Genomic DNA, 21834 nt, shown 5'->3' on the forward strand with positions numbered 1-21834 from the left:
CATCACCATGGGAACGCCTCTGTGTTAGAATATGCTGTTGGATCTGAGTTTCACGATGTAACCTCATATCCGACAGTATAGTCTAACATAGAGGCGTTCCCATGGTGATGGGGACGCTTCAAGTTAAAATATACCATCGGATTGGAGAAAACTCCGATCCTATGGTATATTAACTCCTGACTTTACATTGAAAGTCAATATGGGACGGATCCGTTTGAAATTGCACCATATTGTGTCAACGTCAAACGGATCCGTCCCCATTGACTTGCATTGTAATTCAGGACGGATCCGTTTGGCTCCGCACGGCCAGGCGGACACCAAAACGACAGTTTTTTCATGTCCGTGGATCCTCCAAAAATCAAGGAAGACCCACGGATGAAAAAACGGTCACGGATCACGGACCTACGGACCCCGTTTTTGTGGACCGTAAAAAAAAACGGTCGTGTGCATGAGGCCTTACTTGCACGCTTTGTATCTATGCCTCATTTTCACTTGACATTGTTCTTTGTTATTCAATCTTTCATTACGTTTCTCATATATGATTATATGTTCATGCTTATCATTATGAATATACTGCTTAAATAAAGATTTAAAAAAGAAAATGCGCTGCAGTGTGCTCGTACAGCAGTTTACGACCACATATGGGGTGTTTCTGTAAACTACAGAATCAGAGCAATAAATATTTAGTTTTGTTTGGCTGTTAACCCATGCTTTGTTAGCAGAAAAAAAAATGGATTAAAATGCAAAATCTGTCAAAAAAATGAAAAAAAAAATTCCCAATTTTTGGCAAATTTTTATTTTTTTTTCTAAATAAATATGAAATATTTTGACTCAAATTTACCACTGTCATGAAGTACAATATGTGACGAGAAAACCATCTCAGAATGGCCTGGATAAGTAAAAGCGTTTTAAAGTTGTTACCACATAAAGTGACATGTCAGATTTGCAAAAAATGGCCTGGTGCTTAAGGTGAAAAATGGCAGGGTCCTTAAGGGGTTAAGAAAAAAAACAAAAAACACAAAACAAACATTAACAACCTAAAATTTAACACATTAACATTAATATATATTTTTTTTTTTATAAAAACGGGTGGATGGTTTTCTGGATATAATTATTTTAAGTCACTGCACATTCTACTTCCTGTCCTGGCTCTTTAACGTCTTCCTTTTTTTGCACTTTTAGCACAGCAAACAGCATTGCTACACTTTCTCATTCAGACCATTCACTCTAACGAGAGAGGGAAGGAGGAGTGACTCAACTAAAGCATCACACATTACACTAATCAATACAATACTCTTCTGTGTGCATCTTTATCTAGGCCTATCAGCAGAACAATGGATTCGTCATACTGTTATCCCAATACTACATTTACGATTTTACTTGCAGATAATCACCCTCGCTTCACAGAAGCAGCAAACTAAAAATAGATTACCAATCTGTATGGGAGTTTTCGCTCTCTGAGCTGACTGCTACAGAAGGGCAATATTTTGTATTTCATTTTCAATGGCATTGTACTACCAAAATGAAAAAGCAAGCAATTCTTTAAAAAAGTTTTTTTTTTTTTTTTTTTTTTTTTTTTAAATAAATACAGAGTTTAAAAAATACCCCTTTTTGACGGAAGGGTCTTTTTAACCTTTTAGCTTATTTAACTGACATTTCTTTGCCATTATTCAGATTTTTTTCATTATGGAAGACAATTTTATCTGTAAGAGTTTGTGTGCACTGGGGTTCTCAGATGCCTGCCCAACTCTGGAAGGCCACAGTGCTAACCACAGGGCCACCTTGGGTTATAATCTAAAATCAGAAGGTGATAACAACCAGCTAAGGCTACTTTCACACTCGCGTTTAGTGCGGATCCGTCATGGATCTACACAGACAGATCCATTCAGATAATACAAACATCTGCATCCGTTTGTATTATCTTTAACATAGCCAAGACAGATCCGTCTTGAACACCATTGAAAGTCAATGGAGGACGCATCCGTTTTCTATTGTGTCATAGAAAACGGATCCGTCCCCATTGACTCACATTGTGTGTCAGAACGGATCCGTTTGTCTCAGTTTCGTCAGACTGACACCAAAACGCTGCAAGCAGTGTTTTGGTGTCCGCCTCCAAAGCGGAATGGAGACGAAACGGAGGCAAACTGATGCATTCTGAGCGGATCCTTTTACATTCAGAATGCATTAGGGCAAAACTGATCCGTTTTGAACCGCGTATGAGAGCCATGAACGGATCTCCCAAACGGAAAGCCAAAACGCCAGTGTGAAAGTAGCCTAACCTGTTGAACAGAGGCCGCCTCAGTCTGGAACATTAACATTTTCTCCTTGCCAAAGGCATTGTTTTGCTACAAGCAGGCTTACTCTAGGGAGTGCACATTCAGACAGCAAACCTTGTGCCCAATCGTTCTCATTGTAAGGTGCGGGTCCCATTGCCTGAGATGGTAAAACCTCTTTAAGGACTGGGCCAATTATTTTTACATTTTTGTTTTTCCTCCCTGCCGTTCAAGAGCCAAAACTTTAGGCATTTTATAGGTTTTGCATTTACGGTGTTCACCATTATTCTGTGGGTTAGTACAATTACAGCGTTACCAAATTCATATAGTTTTTAAATTAACAAAAGTTGAAAATAAAATCTTTGCATCACCATATTCTAACACCCATAACTTTTTCATAGTCTTATCTACAGAGTTGTGTGAGGCCCCTGTTTTTGCAGGACATTTTTTTCTTCCATTATCACATTTACCATATGGGCTAAAAAAATTTAATAACTCATATTTTTCGATGTGGTGATACATGATGTTTAATGTTTTTTTGGTTTTTAACACTTTTCGGGGAGCTCCCTCCCTTAAAATGACCATTCAAATGCTGTGGTCACAATTGAAAATGGCATCTGAGAGGTTGAATTTCTGCGATCAGTTGCCAATCACAAACACTGGCGGTGGATGTTTGGTGTGCAAAAGAGTAGATATCGACCAGCTATGGTGCCTGCTCAACACCTAAGCGGGCTCTATATTTAAAGCCCCAAAATTTGCCATTCATAAACCGCAAATCTTGCCAAAGACTAAGGTCTCTTTCACACGGGCGTCGCATGTGAGGGCCGGATAGGATGCGTCGCGGGAAAATGCCAGATTTTTCAGGGCGAGTGCAAAGTGTTTTAATGCATTTTGCACGCGCGTGAGAAAAATCGTCATGTTTGGTACCCAGATCCGAACTTCTTCACAGAAGTTCGGGTTTGGGTTAGGTGTTGTGTAAATTTTATTCTTTTCCCTTATAACATGCTTATAAGGGAAAATAATAGCATTCTTAATACAGAATGCTTAGTAAAATAGGGATGGAGGGGTTAAAAAAATTTAACTCACCTCATCCACTTGTTTGCGCAGCCCGGCTTGTCTTCTTTCTTCTTCTTTGATGACCTGGGAGGAAAAGGACCTTTGGTGACGTCACTGCGCTCATCACATGGTCCATCACCATGGTGATGGACCATGTGAGGAGCGCAGTGACGTCACCAAAGGTCCTTTTACTCCTAGGTCATCAAAGAAGAAGAAAGAAGACAAGCCGGGCTGCGTGAACAAGTGGATGAGTTTAATTTTATTTTTATTTATTTTTTAACCCCTCCATCCCTATTTTACTAAGCATTCTGTATTAAGAATGCTATTATTTTCCCTTATAACCATGCTATAAGGGAAAATAATAATGATCGGGTCCCCATCCCGATCGTCACCTAGAAACCATGCGTGAAAATCGCACCGCATCCGCACTTGCTTGCGGATGCTTGCGATTTTCACGCAGCCCCATTTACTTCTAAGGGGCCTGCGTTGCGTGAAAAACGCACAATATAGAGCATGCTGCGATTTTCACGCAACGCAAAAGTGATGCGTAAAAATCACCGCTTATGTGCACAGCTCCATAGAAATTAATGGGTCCGGATTCAGTGCGGGTGCAATGCGTTCGCCTCACGCATTGCACCCGCGCAGAAAACTCGTCCGTGTGAAAGGGGCCTAAGGCCCCCTTCACACCAGTGAGTTTCACACACTGGACTCGCAGGGTGTGCCAGCGAGAGCACCCGGCATGATATATCCAGAGGATAGGTCATCAGTTTAAAAGAACTGCAAAACCCCTTTAAACTATCCTATCAAGGTTGTATCTTACTTTCAGGGGGTCTAAGGGTCTTCTTGTTCTGCTGGGCCCAGCCAATGGAATGAAGGTCAGAAGTCACAATATCACACCAGAAGTCTGCAGATCGATCTTCTCCACATCCGTCATATCTCAGAAGCAGCAATTTGCCACAAGTAGTGATGATACTTGCAATCCAGTAAGACTGGGGGTCTGTCCCAAGCGGGACCTCTAATTTCATTCCTGGGGACAAACCAGTCTGCATGGAGGTGTCGACCTGTCCAGATACAGGACATAGGATGTGAACTAGAAGTGAATCATTCTTTATAGTATGCATAGTATAACAAAGAGTAATTTAAAAATGCATAAGCTCCCCTACCTGGCTAGCTGTGGGCAACAAAATATTTTTGGTAATAAGATTGGGAATAAGTAGCTAAAGAAATATTTTAGGTAGTGATTCCAAGCCTTATTGCCATGGGGAAACTGGAGCATACACAAAGACTTGAAGTATAATGTAAAACATTCTGACACTGCACGGTATATGAAATGAGAACTGCAAAATTTTGCACTTTGTCTAGACATGTTTTGATCGAATGATCCAGGTCTCTGTGTGAAGTATGATGATATTAAACACATTGGAATAAGTCCATGAAATTATGAGGCAGATTTTCAATAACTCACATGTTTGAAAAAGCTGTGAGGAGCTGTTGTACTCCCCGTCTCTTCCAGATACTCCTCCCAGTTAAATTCTGCCTCCTCAAGACTGGAGTCTGCATCTTTGCCAAAACAAGAAAAGAAAGAGAAAAAAGACAAATAGGATTTTTTTTTATTTTGGTTGCCGACACACAAACTTAGCCTTTAAAGGGGAATAAAGAGAAATAGTAATTTCGGTAGTATGCTCCTCTTCCGGAACAGACTCCCGGAATACTGTAACGCAGATGTGGAGATAGTATATCCTTATATAAATGAATCTAAGGCTAAGAATCCAGCAAGTATGCAGTCATGACTTAAGTTAGATTATATATAATAATGTTATGTGGACAAATTGTTCAGGATAAATAAGCAGCACAAATTTTTCACAGCAGTGTGACGTGCACATGAAAAGTTTAAGGAATATTTTGCATGTAAGACCACTTATGGCAGCCATTTACTACTGGGTATTTCCAATACTTCTATATGCCTGAAGATGCTGTAAGATGTTTAATGCATATGGCACACAACTGGTGTCAGAACAATAAAAAAATATAAATAAAAGACAAAAAACAGTTTTCATGAATAAAACAAGTGAATTCGGACACTTTTCATATATTAGTATTATTTGTATACTGTTCATCATAGTGTTCACGTCGAAGGTTAGCTTACTGTTGCATCAGTCACTATCAATCCTGTATGTAGCAACTCTAACAATGGGGATACCATGCCATACTAATACCAGACATGCACAACACTTCTTTAGTGGCCAACCTGCCCTAAAATGTCAAGCATCAGGGGTGTCCAGTAACTATATTCAATTAGTCCACTATGTAAATGAAGGAAAGTGACAAACAAGTAGGAATCTTGCCAAGACTACAGGAAGGAAAGGTGGCCTGGTGGTAGGGTGTGGTTAGTCTTGCTGTGAGTACTGGTAGAGAAGGTAGGCTGGGAGGAATCCTGCTGTGACTAAAGAGGAAGTAGGGAGGGGCTTTGTGGCTACTGACGAAGTATTATGGACCTGCTATGACTACCGGTGAAGAGGGTAGAAGGAGGCCTGCTGAAACTCCCAAAAAAGCAAAAAGAGGCGCCTGCTGAAGAGGTGGGGGTTTACTCTGACTAGGGAAGTAGGACAACCTTTTGAGAACAAGAGGGAAAACGATGGAGGGATAGGACAGACCTGGAACTACCACGGGAAACTTTATACTAACTAGGGAGGGTTGAAGATCAAACCCTCATTAGATACATGAGGTCAAGATGTGACATCCTCAATTGCTGGACTTTGGTTTCTTTCAGGTATCAATTGTGGATCGTTAGCTGGAAAAAAAATAGGAGCTATCTCCCAGGCCTAACTAAGACTTGTCCAGTGATTTTCTCCATACTGTTCTCCTCCTTAAGGTTGGCCCGCTACTGAGTGGATCCTGACCACACTGGCAGCGCCGTCTACTCTTCACTAATGGCTCTCCATTAGTGTTGTGCCTAATCTTGCACAGCACAAGAAGGTGAGGACCCTCACTATATTCCTAACACATTTGATCTCAACATACTCACTATATGTGAACCTCCCTTTATTTGTTTCTTGCCATTTTGTAGTGTACATATTAAGACACTTTGGCACTGTTCAAAAATTTCTGTTCCTGATAATCTTGCACAACGATCTGAACACGCTGTCCTTGATCCGAATGGTCCTTTGATTCTAATTTGGTGTCAGAATGTCAATGGAAAAATCTCAGTTCCAAAAGGGTTTGAGCGTCCTATACAGCTCATTCCATCAGAAACTCAGTGATCTGCTCACTCGTATATGACATATCAGAGAATCACGATTCCCCTTTAAAGTGCAATCTGCAGGCAGCATGTTATAGAGCAGGAGGAGCTGAGCAGATTGATGTACAGTTTTATGGGAAAAGATACAGTAAAGCTTGTAATTTATACATTTATAGCTCTGCTTTTTGTATACATTAAGGGGCATATTTATTAAGACCGGCGTTTTGCTGGCGGTGGTTCCGCTGAAGTTATGAAAATGACCCCCTATGAGTTTTACTGAATTCCTTCCCACAGAACTATATATCAATCTGCTCAGCTCCTCCTGCTCTATAACATGCTGCCTATAATTTGCACTGCATTTTGTGGTGACAGGTTCTTTTTTAAGTGTAACTTTATTATTATTTTTTCTTTTTTTGTAATGTCTCCACAGTTCAGTAAACAGAAGATGGGGAGTGTTGCTAAGGCAAAAAATGGGCCACTTTAGAGCTATTTTTGGTAATAGAAATCTACGATTTCAGTGAATAAAGTATATTGAAAAAATTGTCAATATTACTGCCCCTACACATTACAATTTATTTTTTTAAATGAATGAAACTTTAAATGTAGTCTGTCGCCATGGAGACAGTGAGAAGCACTGAACAAACAAATGGCTTGCATCAAACCTTTGCAACACTGAACTTTAAATTTCTCATAGTTTTCACTCAGACCATGATCATATGCCAGATTACATCATATTTTCTGTATTGTCCAACAAAGGATTGGCTGCACAGACACATACATGTATGGCTGAAGTGGCAATTTCACATGGATTCAAGGTAAAATTACAGTTAAGAAAACAAAACAAAAATGTTGGTTAAAAGGCGTCAGGATTGTCACATACTTGTATCTTCATGTTTTTTTCCCTGGGCGATCATTTCAGTAGGGGGACCACCGGTGGGATTTGCAAGCGGTGTCTGTAACATCAGGCCAGCACTCAGAGTTCCCATTCAACCAACCCTAAAAACAGAAACAATATAATACACCTTAGGCTACTTTCACACTAGCGTTCAGAGCGGATCCGTCTGATGTCTGCCCAGACGGATCCGACATATAATGCAGACTTGGGATCCGTTCAGAACGGATCCGTCTGCATTATATTGTAGAAAAATTTCTAAGTGTGAAAGTAGTTCAGACGGATCCGTCCACACTTTACATTGAAAGTCAATGGGGGACGGATCCGTTTGAAGATAGATGACACAATATGGCTCAATCTTAAAACGGATCCGTCCCCATTGACTTACATTGTAAGTCTGGACGGATCCGCTTGCCTCCGCACGGCCAGGCGGACACCCGAATGCTGCAAGCAGCGCTCAGGTGTCCGCTTGCTGAGCGGAGCGGAGGCTGAACGCTGCCAGACTGATGCATTCTGAGCGGATCCGCGTCCACTCAGAATGCATTAGGGCTGGACGGATGCGTTCGGAGCCGCTTGTGAGCCCCTTCAAACGGAGCTCACAAGCGGATACCCGAACGCTAGTGTGAAAGTAGCCTTACTTTTTAGAATTGAGCCTGACAGAAATAAAGGATTGAAAAAGCAAGTCAGTGCCCCACAGTCCACCGCCATTTGTTGTAGTAACACATCCATCTTCTATTGCGTCTCTGTCAGAAATTGTTTATACCCCACGTCCTTCCTGTACATAATGAACTCACCATGTGTCACTCCCCTGTCTTACCATAGCTATTTAACCACTTAGATGATCAGCAGGAGAAGATCCTGTATGCTTCAGATATACAGCAAAAAATACTGGTCCTGGCAATCCTTCGGGTATATGCATATTGGTCAGCACCAAAGAACAGATGTAATATGCATGGATAACTTGCACGGATAAAATGCACTACCCCCATATTATAAAGCAGGGATCAGCAACCTCCCGCATTCCGGCTGCACTGAAACTGCAATTCTCAGAATTTTCCATTCACTTCTATGAGAGTAGAACAGCCAAGTTTATTTGCTGGGAGTTGTAGTTTCACAGCAGCTGGCGTGCCGAAGTTTGCTGATCCCTGTTATAAAGTGAAGGCACGTCACTTTGTGATTAGTGAGGCTCCAATCCCAGCAGAGGCGGAGCATTGAACTCAAAATGGCCCTAGAAAAATCGCAGATGTGGCCCTGTGTTGCAGGTGGAGCCAAAGCGGTAAAAGTTGTGGCCAAGCCCAATGGCGGGGTCAGCAAAATGTTAGGCATGGTCATAATGCTGGCTGGTGGCGCCAATGCAGGCAAAAGACTTTTCTCTCCGGTATGGGAACACAACCAAACGGAACAGAATGCATTTTGGTGAATTCCGTTCTGTTCAGTTTTGTTCCCATTGAAAATGAATGGGGACAAAATGGTATTCTCCGGTATTGTGAAAGTAGCCTGAGGCTACTTTCACACTTGCGGCAGAGGAATCCGGCAGCTGGAACTGCCTGCCGGTTCCGGAAAAACGTATGCCAACGGATTGCATTTTAAGACTGATCAGGATCCTCATCCGTCTTACAAATGCATTGCAATAACGGATCCGTCTGTCATACGGACAAACGGGTTTGTTTTGTTTTTTTCCCCACATTTTTACGGATCAGACATTCCGGTATTTTGAATGCCGGATCCGGCACTAATACATTCCTATGGAAAAAAAATGCCGCCATTCAGGCAAGTCTTCAGTTTTTTTGGCCGGAGATAAAACCGTAGCATGCTGCGGAATTATCTACGTCCTGATCAGTATAAAAGACTGAACTGAAGACATCCTGATGTATCCTGAACAGATTGCTCTCCATTCAGAATGCATTAGGATAAAACTGATCAGTTCTTTTCCGGTATTGAGCCCCTAGGACGGAACTCTATGCCGGAAAAGTACCCTAAGCAAGGCACTGCACTGGTAGACAGGGCCAACGCAATGGAACTGTACTTGATGCAAAAACAGCAGTCGGTCAGCACACACATCAGTTATGTTTGCCACATAATCATAAACATTCACTTTGCAGCAAAAGTGACATAATTTTGTTTTCAGTACAATTACAGCAATACCAAATATATAATATAAATGTTTTACTAGTTTTCCCCCAATAAAGCGCTTTTTTTTTTTTATAGAAATAGTTTGTGCATCACCTTAACCCGAGACCATAACTTTCTTTTTACGGAGCTGTGCGAGTGCTGAATTTTTGCAAGACGACTTGGTTTTCATTGGTATCTTTTTGGGGTACATGGTATTTTTTAAGCGCTTAATCAGTGTTTTTTGGTAGCACACAAGAAAAAAAAAAAATGTATGCTGCTCACTATGCAGGATAAATTACTAGCTAATTGTATAGTTTGGGTTCTTACAGATGTGCCGATACATGATATGTGGAGGGATTTTTATTTTTCAGTTTTTGTTGAAAAGCATTTTTTTTCAATTGAAAAAGGGTAAGCATGTTTAACAAAGTTTTATTTAATTCTTATGGTTCCTTCACCCTTTGCGGAATTTTCTGCAAAAATAAAATCCGCAGTTGCGCATTTTTCAAAGTTGCGGTTTTTGTGTGTGACTAAGGCCTCATGCACACGACCGTTGTGTGCATCCGTGTCCGTTGTTCCGTTTTTTTCGCGGACCCATTGACTTTCAATGGGTCCGTGGAAAAATAGGAAAATGCACCGTTTGGCTTCCGCGTCCGTGATCCGTTTTTCTAGTCCGTGAAAAAAATACGACCTGTCCTATTTTTTTCATGGACAACGGTTCATGGACCTATTCAAGTCAATGGGTCCGTGAAAAATCACGGATGCACACAAGATAGTCATCCGCGTCCGTGATCCGTGTCCGTGATCCTTGTCCGTTTTTCCTATCATTTTCAATGCAAACTTGACTTCGTTTTTTTTTTCACTTTTCATGTCCGTGGATCCTCCAAAAATCAAGGAAGACCCACGGATGAAAAACGGACACGGATCACGGAACAACGGAAACCGTTTTTGCGGACCGCAAAAAAACGTTAGTGTGCATGAGGCCTAACGTTGAGGATTTCTGTGCCGATTACATCCCCACTGAAATGAATGGAGACAATCAGCTACAGGGAATCCGGAACAAAACTTTATCTGCATTCTGTTCCACTGTGGAATGTTTTCATCCCCATAGGCTAAGGCTACTTTCACACTTGCGTTGTTGGATTCCGGTAGGCAGTTCCGTTCCCGGAACTGCCTGCCGGATCCGGAAATCTGTATGCAAACGGATAGAATTTTTTTCCGGATCAGGCTGATAAATGCATTGAAACACTGGATGTGTCTCTCCGGTGTCATCCGGAAAAACGGATCCAGTATTTATTTGCATTTTTAAAAGTCTGAACACTTGGTATCGGATCCGGCATTAATACATTTTAATGGAAATTAATGTGCTGCGGTATTTTCTCCGGCCAAATACCGTAAGGGTGACTGAACTGAAGACATCGTGATGCATACTGAACGGAATGCTTTCCATTCAGAATGCATTTGGATAAAACGGAAGCTTTTTTTCAGGTCTTGAGCCTCTGCGACGGAACGCAATACCGGAAAGCTTTAAAGCAAGTGTGAAAGTACCTTAAAGGCTACTTTCACACCAGCGTTTTTGCTGGATCCGTCATGGATCAGCAAAAACGCTTCCATTCTGATAATACAACCGCCGCAATCCGTTATGAATGGATCCGCTTGTATTTTCTTTAACATAACCAAGACGGATTAGTCATGAACTCCATTGAAAGTCAATGGGGGACGGATCCTTTTTCTATTGTGTCACTACGTTGCAGACAGAAAAACGCTGCTTGCAGCGTTATTCTGTCCGCGATGGGAATGCAACCAAACGGAATGCATTCAGGTGCATTCCGTTTCATTCAGTTTTGTCCCCATTGACAATGAATGGGGACAAAACGGAAGCGTTTTCCCCCCGCTATTGAGATTCCATGACGGATCTCAATAGCGGAAAAGGGAAAGCGCAAGTGTGAAAGTAGCCTAACATGGGGGATGTCTTTATGATGCGTATTTTGTTGCGAAAAATTCCATAACGTGTGAAGGCACCCATACTTTCACCAATTATTAGTCCCACAAGAGGACTTTTACATGCAATCCTTTGACCGTTCACATAATATATTGTACTACTTATATAGTGTAGTGTATTATACGGTCAGCCGGGCCACTGAAACCACTTGGATGCTCCGGTCACTATTAATGGTATTATAAATGTTGTAGTGATCATATGCCCTCTTTGCAATACATATCACAGGTAGTGTTGGGCGAAGCGAGCTTCGGATCATAAATCTAAAGTCGCTTCAGTCAAAACTTTGTTTGAATGCTGTAAGAAGATCTGTCTCCTTACAGCATTAGACCTCCTGCACACGACCGGTTTTTTTTCCGTTTACTGACCGTTTTTTGCTTTCCGTATACAGAACCATTTATTTCAATGGTTCCGCAAAAAAACAGAAATGTACTCCGTATGCATTCCGTATTTCCGTTCCATTGAAAGATAGAACATGTCCTATTATTGCCCGCAAATCACGTTCCGTGGCTGAATTCAAGTCAATGGGTCCGCAAAAAAAACGGAAGACTAACGGAAATGCATCCATATGTCTTCGGTATCCGTTCCGTTTTTGCAGAACCATCTATTGAAAATGTTATGCCCAGCCCAATTTTTTTCTATGTAATTACTGTATACTGTATATGCCATACGGAAAAAACGGAACAGAAACACAAAACGGAATGGATCCGTGAAAAACACTGAAAAAGCCATATGGTCGTGTGCAGGAGTAGAGATGAGCAAACTTCTGTTTTAAGTTCGGCGTCTAAAGTTCGGCTTCCGGTTAGCGGAGGATCCAGATATGGATTCCGAATTCCGTTGTGGTCCGTGGTAGCGGAATCAATAATGACCATTATTGATTCCGCTACCACGGACCACAACGGAATTCGGAATCCATATCGGGATCCTCCGCTAACCGGAAGCCGAACTTTAGACGCCGAACTTAAAACAGAAGTTCGCTCATCTCTATGCAGGAGGCCTTAAAAAAAATTCAAGTAGAAAAATCGAAGTCTGAATTTTTTCACCTAAGTCTTGCAATACTTTGGAGATCATGAATTGCACCTCTGCGGAGCCCATACATTTGAATGCTGTATAGAGACGGATCTCCGTACAGCATTCAAACAAAGTTTTTATTGTAGTGACTTGGGATCTATGATCCAAAGCTCGCTTCGCTCACACTAATCACAGGCAGCCCTGCTGTGCTGTCAATTATAATGTCACACATGATAATGATCGCACGGCACTCTGTGTAGGGAAAAACACCACCATTATTAACATCTAAGGACTGGCAGCTGTCCCAGAATACAGTCCCCACTGATCACAAAGTGACAGCAAATCCCAGCAAAGTGCTATGTTTTTATGAGATGGGAATAACCAAGACAGTCTTCGAGGGGTTGCATCATGAGCGATAACTCCTTTCAAAATAAAGGCACCCCGCTGATCTCTGTGGGCACAGCTCCTGGCGCCCCTAGAAACAGCTTATTTTGTCAGGGGAAGCTGCATCCATCCCATTAAAATATAGTACTATATGGTATCTATTCAGATGAATAGCCATCCATGCAATATAAGGAGTGCGGGAGGTGGCAAGCAGAGGAAACTAGGATATAGAGTCTAGACAGGTGTTGTCTTCATGACAACAAAAGGACACAGCCCCAGTTCTGCTGAAATGGTGTCATGAGCAAGGCAAGGCTTCACAATAAGGGTCCATTCACACGTCCGCAAAATGGGTCTGCATTCGTTCCTCAATTTTGCGGAACAGGTGCGGACCCATTCATTTTTTAATGGGGCCGGAATGTGCTGTCCGTATCCGCACTTCCGTTCCGCCCAAAAAATAGAACATGTCCTATTCTTGTACGCAATTGCGGACAAGAAAAGGCATTTTCCATGAGAGTGCCGGCGATGTGCGGTCCACAAAATGCGAATTTGCGGATCCGCAAAACACATACGGACATGTGAATGGACCCTAAGTAGTTGCTCCAAATTTCATGGTATTAGAGGAAATGAGTCACCAAAATAGTTTTTTGACAGTCATAACCAGATAATGACACAGATCCTTTTTTTTTTATTTTATTATTACAGAATTTTTTATTCTATTTTCTGAACAAGATTATGGGGGCGGCCATCTTGCCTAAGCTGTTCTTTACAGCATTCAGAAAGCATAAAGAAAATTGCTTTACAGCAGCCACACGGTCCATAGACACAATAGTCTGGAGAGGACCTCACTGACTTCTATGGGAGAGTTTTCTGGGCATGCTCTGTGACCTGTGCAGAGGTCACTGTACAAGGAAGGAATAGATAAGCTTTGACAATCACCTATTATGAATGGAGGATCCTGTCTTATCTATACACAGAGTTGATATCATTACAAGCAGGATTACAATGACAGATAAGCAGGTAACTGTAGTAAATTGGTCTGTACAGACCAAGAAGTGGCGCCTATAATTAAGCTATTAGTGGCCAGTGCGAAAACAGCAGGATTTTATGGTTTGTGTTTAAATATAATGACATGGAAAATTAAAAGATTACATAAAAAAAATCTTAAAAAATATGATTTCTGATGACACATTTCCTTTCAGATCCCTAAAGCCATAGCTTACAGAGAGGTGATCAAGCAAATGCCAGTTTTTGACCGGTCATTAGGATCTACTGCTTACCACTCAGCCGGCCTAACACTCTCCATTATCCACCTTACTTCTCTTGTGCTGCTCCTGTATTCATTCCCAATTTAATTAACAATGTTTGCTCTTCTAATCCACAATTTGAGTCCATATAGTTAAAGGGGTTATCCGACACTAACAAATGCACCCCATATGCCCGGGCCCCTCACACTGATTCTACTTACCTGACCCCCCACTCTGTGCACCGCCGCTGCGGAGACAGCTAATGGTAGGCGGTGATGGGGACGAGCCTCTCTAGCATCACCCGCAACGCTAGGGAGGCTTGTCCCCATCGCTGCCTGCCATTGGCTACCTTCACCCCCACACACACCGGATGTTTTCATCCACGCACGGGGAGAAGCAGCAACGGCGGTGCAGAACCAGGAGCGACGCAGGGAGTCAGCTAAGTAGAATCAGTGTGAGGGGCCCGGCATTTGTTAGTGTCGGATAACCACTTTAAATAACTTAAGTTATATTAAATTTGGAACACCTGGGTCTGAATACTTCTGTAACTGCGTGTAATTAAAAATGTATTATAGCCGCTGGGTTATTCAATGAAATCTATCTGTATAGCGCCACCTGCTGTTTGCTCCTTTTCTAATTTCTCTGTCCACCTCACCGAGAGGACACACCGCCTGAGCTGCCAGCTTGAAATCAATGAATGGGAAAATCTCTGGATCCATGTGAGGTACAGGGATGGTTTTAGCTTTGTTTCAAAGAGAATGCCATGGACATAACCCCTTTAAAAAGCAGAAAGACAACCTGTAATCACATGGGGGATGCAAGTAGTTACTAAAACATGTCATGGGAGGAGACAAGTCCTCTTTAAATCAGGAGTGGGACTGTCAATCATGGACTCTCTCCCGCCGGCAGCCCCCATGGACACAGCTGCAGTATGTCCAAATGTCTTTTCCTGCATATCGCACACAAATGTATGTGTCCAAATGCAAGAAGGGGTTAAGCTAAACTTGAAAATGTCTTTTAGTGGAGTCACCTCTACATATTGGAATTGAAGACCTTGATTTCCATAACCTCTGTTGCAACTGGACTGCTAAAATCAACTGGCAGTGTACTGCAGCTCTGCTCTCCTCCATATTCCTCGTCAGTGCACGTATACAAATGACACTGGTGCTTTCTGAGATCACACTCTGTGACCGCCTCATTCAGCATTCTTTATAACCCCCACTCCTGTGGTCCACTGTCCAAACAAGAACGCCTAATAAGTGACCCCCTCAGAATTTAAGCTCTAGTCAGAGGGTAATACTAGTCTTCTTGCCTTTTTTTAAATAAAAAAAATGTTTGCTAACATCATCCCCTAATTGATTAGGAAGGTTATAGGTCAGAAAGGCAAATAGTGCAATTTTGCACAAAATAAGTTTCACTTTCGTTTCCACCTGTTTTTGTTTCTGCAACATATTGCATATGACATACATAAACTACTACACCTTAGCGTGACCACACAACTTTGCTACCAGTTTTCACATTGTTGAGACACAGGTCGGAAAAAAAATAAAAAAATCGGATGTGTATTTGAAGCGGAATCTGTGGCAACCCTCAGATTTCTGCCAAGAATTAGAAGTTTGCCATGATGCGGATGCGCACATGTATTAGCCCGGTGGTATCCACACAGATTTTGCACAGAATGAGTCAAGAAGTGGCATGTAACATTTTTTTTTTAAGGGTAATCTGTCACTAGTTTTATGGTGTCCTAACTAAGGGCAACATAAACTAGTGGGTCCCCTTAGCAAAATGCAGGGTCACTCAGTTTAAATGACTCATCCATTTTGCTAAAATCTTGTACTCAACAGCTCCAGCACATGGTGAATGAGTCCTGATATTCATGATCTCCTTGTTTTCCCCGCCCACCTGCTGCTGATTCATATGGAAAAAGACTGTCAATCAGAAGCAGGTGGGCGAGGAGAGCCGTGAGCTCATGAATACGCGGACTCACTGGCATGCGCTGGAGCTGGAACCTAGCAGCAGAAAACTGGTGACAGATTCCCTTTAAATCCACAGTGGAAAAAAGAAAGAAAAGTCGTATGAACTATGAGCAGATTCTCATTTACACTGATCGGTTGCTGAATACAGGCCTGTTTCACACATACTTCTTATGGCATGTTTGTATGTTCCTGCTTATTCTGAAAACAGAACCTTTAGGCCTCATGCACAGCCGTGTGCATCCTTCACTTTTCACCGTTTTCTTTCCTTCCAGACAAGAACAGAACATGTTCTACAATTTGCGGATGCGGACAGCACACTTATCACATCCATGTGCTGTCCGCATTTTTTGCAGGCCCAAAGAAATTAATAGGTCCGCGTGCAATCCACAAAAATGAGGCTTGGACACGGATCCAAAATACATGTCATGTGCATGAGGCCTTAGGCCAGGGATGGCCAACCTGAGGCTCTCCAGCTGTTGCAAAACTACAACTCCCAGCATGCCTAGACTGCCTACAGCAGGGTAGTTTTACAACAGCTGGAGAGCCACAGGTTGGCCATCCATGCCTCAGCCTCTCAGCCACACGCGAACCCATTCTCGGTGGGTTTGGCCAAGAATACAGTAATTAGTATTGGGATGATTAGCCCTCACAGCATTAGGGCTCATGCACACGACGTATGTATTTTGTGGTCCGCAAAACACGGATCCGCAAAAAATACGGATGACGTCAATGTGCATTTTGTATTTTGTGGAATGTAACAGCTGGCCCCTAATAGAACAGTCCCAGCCTTGTCAGTAATGCGGACAATAATAGGACATGTGAATTATTTTTTTTTGTGTAACTAACATACGGAAACGGAATGCACATGAAGTCATTTACGTTTTCTTTGCAGCCCCATTGAAGTCAATGGTTCCGCATACGGGCTGCAAAAAAAAAAACGGAACGGACATGGAGACAAAATAAGTTCTTGTGCATGAGCCCTTAAAGGGGTTGACCCGTTTTAATACTGAAGACATATCCTCAGGATTGGTCATCAATATCAGATGGGTGGGGGTCTGATTCTCAGCACCCCAGCCGATCAGCTGTTTGAAGAGAACGCAGCATTTGTGCAAGCTCTGTGTTCTTCACCGTTTACCTGATCCCTGTCGACACTGCAGCGGCAGAGCGGTGTAATTAGAGTTGTACTGTTCAATCATGTGAATGGGATGGAGCAGCTGTAATTTCACCGCTCCGCCCCTGCAATGTCGAGCTTGCACAAACGCTACAGTCTCTGCGGGGGTGCCCATTAAATGGAAACTGATGACCTATCCTGTCATTTATATATATATAAATTAAGTCATGAATATGTGAAAGCTGGACAACCCCTTTATTGTCCCCTCCATTACAGGTTTGCACTGTCACTGTGACAAATCTGCATTCTGTATAATGTTGCAGCTTTGCGCCATGTAGCTCTCGTCTTAATGTAGTATTACTGACAAATCACAACTACAACTGTCCACAAAACCTTGTAAAACCTGCGCATCCCATCAGTATAGCAGTCTCTATGACCACCAAACCATCAGCCATGTCAACAGATCTTTGTTCCTGTGCCTGACAAAGGTGGCCAGCCGAGGGCTCACATTTAGGCCTAGTTCACACGATCGTTTTTTTTGCGAGTGTACGGGCCGTTTTTTTGTGTTCCGTATACAGAACCATTCATTTCAATGGTTCCGCATTAAAAACGGAATGTGTTCCGTAAGCATTCCATTTCCGTATTTCCGTTTTTCTGTTCTGGCAAAAGATAGAACATTTCCTATTATTGCCCGCAAATCACGTTCCGTGGCTCCATTCAAGTCAATGGGTCCGCAAAGAAAACGGAACACATACGGAAATGCATCCTTTCCGTTTTTGTGGAACCATCTATTGAAAATGTTATGCCCAGCCCAATTTTTTCTATGTAATTACTGTATACTGTATATGCCATACAGAAAAACGGAACAGAAACACAACGGAACTCATAAACGGAACAACGGATCCGTGAAGAACGGACCGCAAAAAAGTATAAAAGCCATATGTTCGTGTGAACTAGGCCTTACCGGTAGTTTTTTTCTGGGTATATTTTTAAACCTGTTGTATCTTCCATTCAACCATTAATAAATCTCCTTTCATCCTAGAACGAGGTTTGCAATCTTGACACTTTCGCTGAGGAGCATCTTTGTTTTTTTTCTCATGCTTTTCACTTTTTATAAGAATCAATAGGTTGATGTATAATTTACTAGTAAATCTCAACAAGTCCAGGACTATACAGTGATGGGAGGACTGTCGAGGCAGCCTGCCACAGGTTGCTTGCTTTCACTTTTCGTTTTGGCTACATTACAGCTAGAAGTAAATATATTGTAAGAGTCACTCCCTATTCAAGCCATCAAAAATAATGTAACCCTGACAGAGATCACATTTTAAGTCACTGGGGTCTATCAGAATTAATTGGGAAAAGGATCCACCAGTGGAGAAGTTAGAGGGGTTTCAGTGGTCTCACTTGCCACCGGGCCCCTAAGCCAGGGTTGCCACCCTCACCACACTAAGGCCTTATTTACACGTCCAAGTTTGTGACGGCACCAATGATAAGACGGTCACTGTTTCACCCAATATTTGTGAAGGGTCCATTATTGGTCCATGTGTCCATTTTTTGTCCTCTGTGGGTCATCCGTTTGCCATTTGCACTGCGAGCCTGAAAAGGGCATTTCCAGGGCATCTCCTACCAATGGTCAGTGAAAACCACTGACAGAACACGGATGACATCCATGTTTGGTCATTGGTTTCACAGACCCACAGCCTTTAATGTGCATGTTTGGTCCACAACAAGGGCCCAAAGTAGTGCACGTTGTTTTTTCCACTTACCCACGGTGGAAGAACAAACACAATAAAATAAATGGATACACGAGTCACACAGCACACGTCCGAGAGTCAATGATCTGAACGTGTCTTGCACCGTTACCTGTACCTCTTCTGCTCTGTACAAAGAAATTGATGGACAAAGTGCTGTAGTGGCCCAACAAGCCACTCCTGTAGTCACCAGGCAATGAACCCCAAAACTTTGCATATTGGCTACCTGGCTTTTGGGATTTGTCCACCATGCTCTAACATTGCCATCTTTTCAAAGGTCAAAAGGTAGCCCTCTAATTTGGCCATTATTCATGGCTATGGGAATCATGGCATACCAGCTGCCTCATCCGAGGTAAGCGCTTGAATGTACCATTGCTGGTCTGACTTCAGTTTTTTTTTATCAGCTGCTTTCCTGTGTGTCCCCCTCACTCTCAGACAGGAATTTGGCATATTTTGGCTGACGACTGTTTTATTTTGTGGGAGTTCATTGTTTTATTTTTGGTCTACTTTGTAACACGGAAGAGGAACTAGACATTTACTACAATGTACAGACCTTACTTACTAAAATATTAATATATTAATAGAGATGGACCAATCCCATGGGCTAACTTTTAGTCCGTGTCCTTTGTAAATTTTTATAGTAAACCAGCATCTGTTGGGGCTGAACCGACTTCTACAATCTTAGTTAGGCCTCTTGCACACAACCATATGTATTTTGTGGTCCGCAAAAAACACGGCTGACAGAACGGACATGAAAAGAAAATATGTTTGCGTGCAAGAGGCCTTAATTGTCCACCTCTGTGGGGGACATTTACTATGGCCTCTTGCACACGAATGTTATTTTTTTTCCGTTTACGTTCCGTTTTTTTGCGTTTCGTATATGGAACCATTCATTTCAATGAATCCGCCCAAAAAAACGGAAGGTACTCTGTATGCCTTCCGTTTAAAGATAGAACATGTCCTATTATTCTCCGCATAAGGCCTCATGCACACAACCGTTCAGTTTTTTGCGGTCCGCAAACCGCGGATCCGCAAAAAACGGAAGCTGCCCGTGTGCCTTCCACAATTTGTGGAACGGAACGGGCGGCCCATTGGAGAAATGCCAATTCTTGTCCGCAAAACGGACAAGAATAGGACATGCTATATTATTTTTGCGGGGCCACGGAACGGAGCAACGGATGCGGACAGCACACGGAGTGCTGTCCGCATCTTTTGCGGTCCCATTGAAGTGAATGGGTCCGCACACGAGCCACAAAAAATGCGGCTCAGATGCGGACCACAACAACGGTCGTGTGCATGAGGCCTAACAGACAAGGATAGTATTGTTCTATTAGGAGCCAGCTGTTCCATTCCGCAAAAAACGGAATGCACACGGACATCATCCGTATTTTTTGCGGATCCGTTAAAAAAAGCCATACGGTGGTGTGCAAGAGTCCTAAGACTGCTTTTTACGCCGGTCTTAGCTTAGTATATGGCTAAATTAAGCACATATATGGCAGTCCGTGTGCCTGTCTGAAAAACGTGTCTACTTTTTGCCTGTTTCCAGGTGAAAAAGCAGTACATTTGTCTTGTCCAGCATTTCCCATCCTGACCATTTTTTTCACTTGGCATACAAACGCCTGTGCGACAAAATAATGTTGCATGGGTGTTAAAAGAGTTTAAAAAATGCCCTTTGTGACTATTTTTATGCCAGACAACCTTAATAAATGACCACCCAAATGCAGTGTATGTTAGTGGGTTAATAGATAATACATTAGGGGGTACATTTATCAATAATGGGCGTAATTCGCGCAAAAAACAAACAAAAAACATTACAAATCAGAACTGGTGATTATTTTCACCTCATATCATATTTCACCACTTTCAAAATATGACTTTTTAACATATAAACTTGATTATCCGCCTATTTCTCTTGATTTGACACATTTTAACGCCAATAGCAATAAAATATGACTTTTTAAATACTGTGCCATTCCAGCCAACCTTGCCAGATCGCACTTGCGTCTTTTGAAACACATTTGCGACTTTTGAAGCATATTTGTGACATTTCCTCTGGTAAATTGCGACTTTTATCTCAGACTTGGGACATTTGTTATTGTTTTGTTGAATGTCAATTTACTGACAAAACCCTATTTAGCTAATTTATATTAGATCAAAATTAATGCATCCTGTTTTATTACTTACCTATCACTTGTTCCCACGACGAGCTGTTTTTCTTTTCATAAATGCAACTTTCTGACAAAAAGGTTGCATCTTTATGCCATAAATGCAAATTTTTACACAAAACACCACCACATAAGCTGGCTTAGGCTATTTTCACACTTGCGGCAGTGTGATCCGGCGGGCAGTTCCATCGTCGGAACTGCCCGCCGGATCCGCCGATCTGGATGTGACTGAAAGCATTTGTGAGACGCATCCGGATGCGGATCCGTCTCACAAATGCATTGCAAGAACGGATCCGTCTCTCCGCTTGTCATGTGGACAGACTGATCCGTCTTGTATCTTTTTTCAAATTTTTACCGGTCTGCGCATGAAGGGCAGATCCGGCATTCCGGTATTTTATACATTCCTATGGGGAAAAATGCCGGCAGTTCCGGCATTTCGGCAAGTCTTCAGTTTTTTTCGCCGGAGTTAAAACCGTAGCATGCTGCGATATTATCTCCGTCCTGATCAGTCAAAATGACTGAACTGAAGACGTCCTGATGCATCCTGAACGGATTGCTCTCCATTCAGAATGCATGGGGATATGCCTGATCGGTTCTTTTCCGGTATAGAGCCCCTGTGACGGAA

The 21834-nt window shown here is 42.3% G+C and overlaps 1 protein-coding gene across 1 annotated transcript in view; it reads right to left on the reverse strand.

The window, feature by feature from the left end:
• SFMBT1 (Scm like with four mbt domains 1) overlaps positions 1-21834 on the reverse strand; it is a 134952-nt gene that overhangs the window by 88153 nt on the left and 24965 nt on the right. Inside the window, exons 2-4 of the mRNA XM_040407409.1 lie at positions 7448-7563; positions 4795-4889; positions 4150-4390 (exon numbers count right to left, since the gene is read on the reverse strand). Coding sequence (XP_040263343.1) covers positions 4150-4390; positions 4795-4889; positions 7448-7553 — 442 coding nt within the window. The 5' untranslated portion in view covers positions 7554-7563. The remainder of the gene's footprint in view (positions 1-4149; positions 4391-4794; positions 4890-7447; positions 7564-21834) is intronic.

This window comes from Bufo bufo, chromosome 9 (genome assembly GCF_905171765.1).
Source record: "Bufo bufo chromosome 9, aBufBuf1.1, whole genome shotgun sequence".
In the NCBI taxonomy this organism is placed as follows: domain Eukaryota; kingdom Metazoa; phylum Chordata; class Amphibia; order Anura; family Bufonidae; genus Bufo; species Bufo bufo.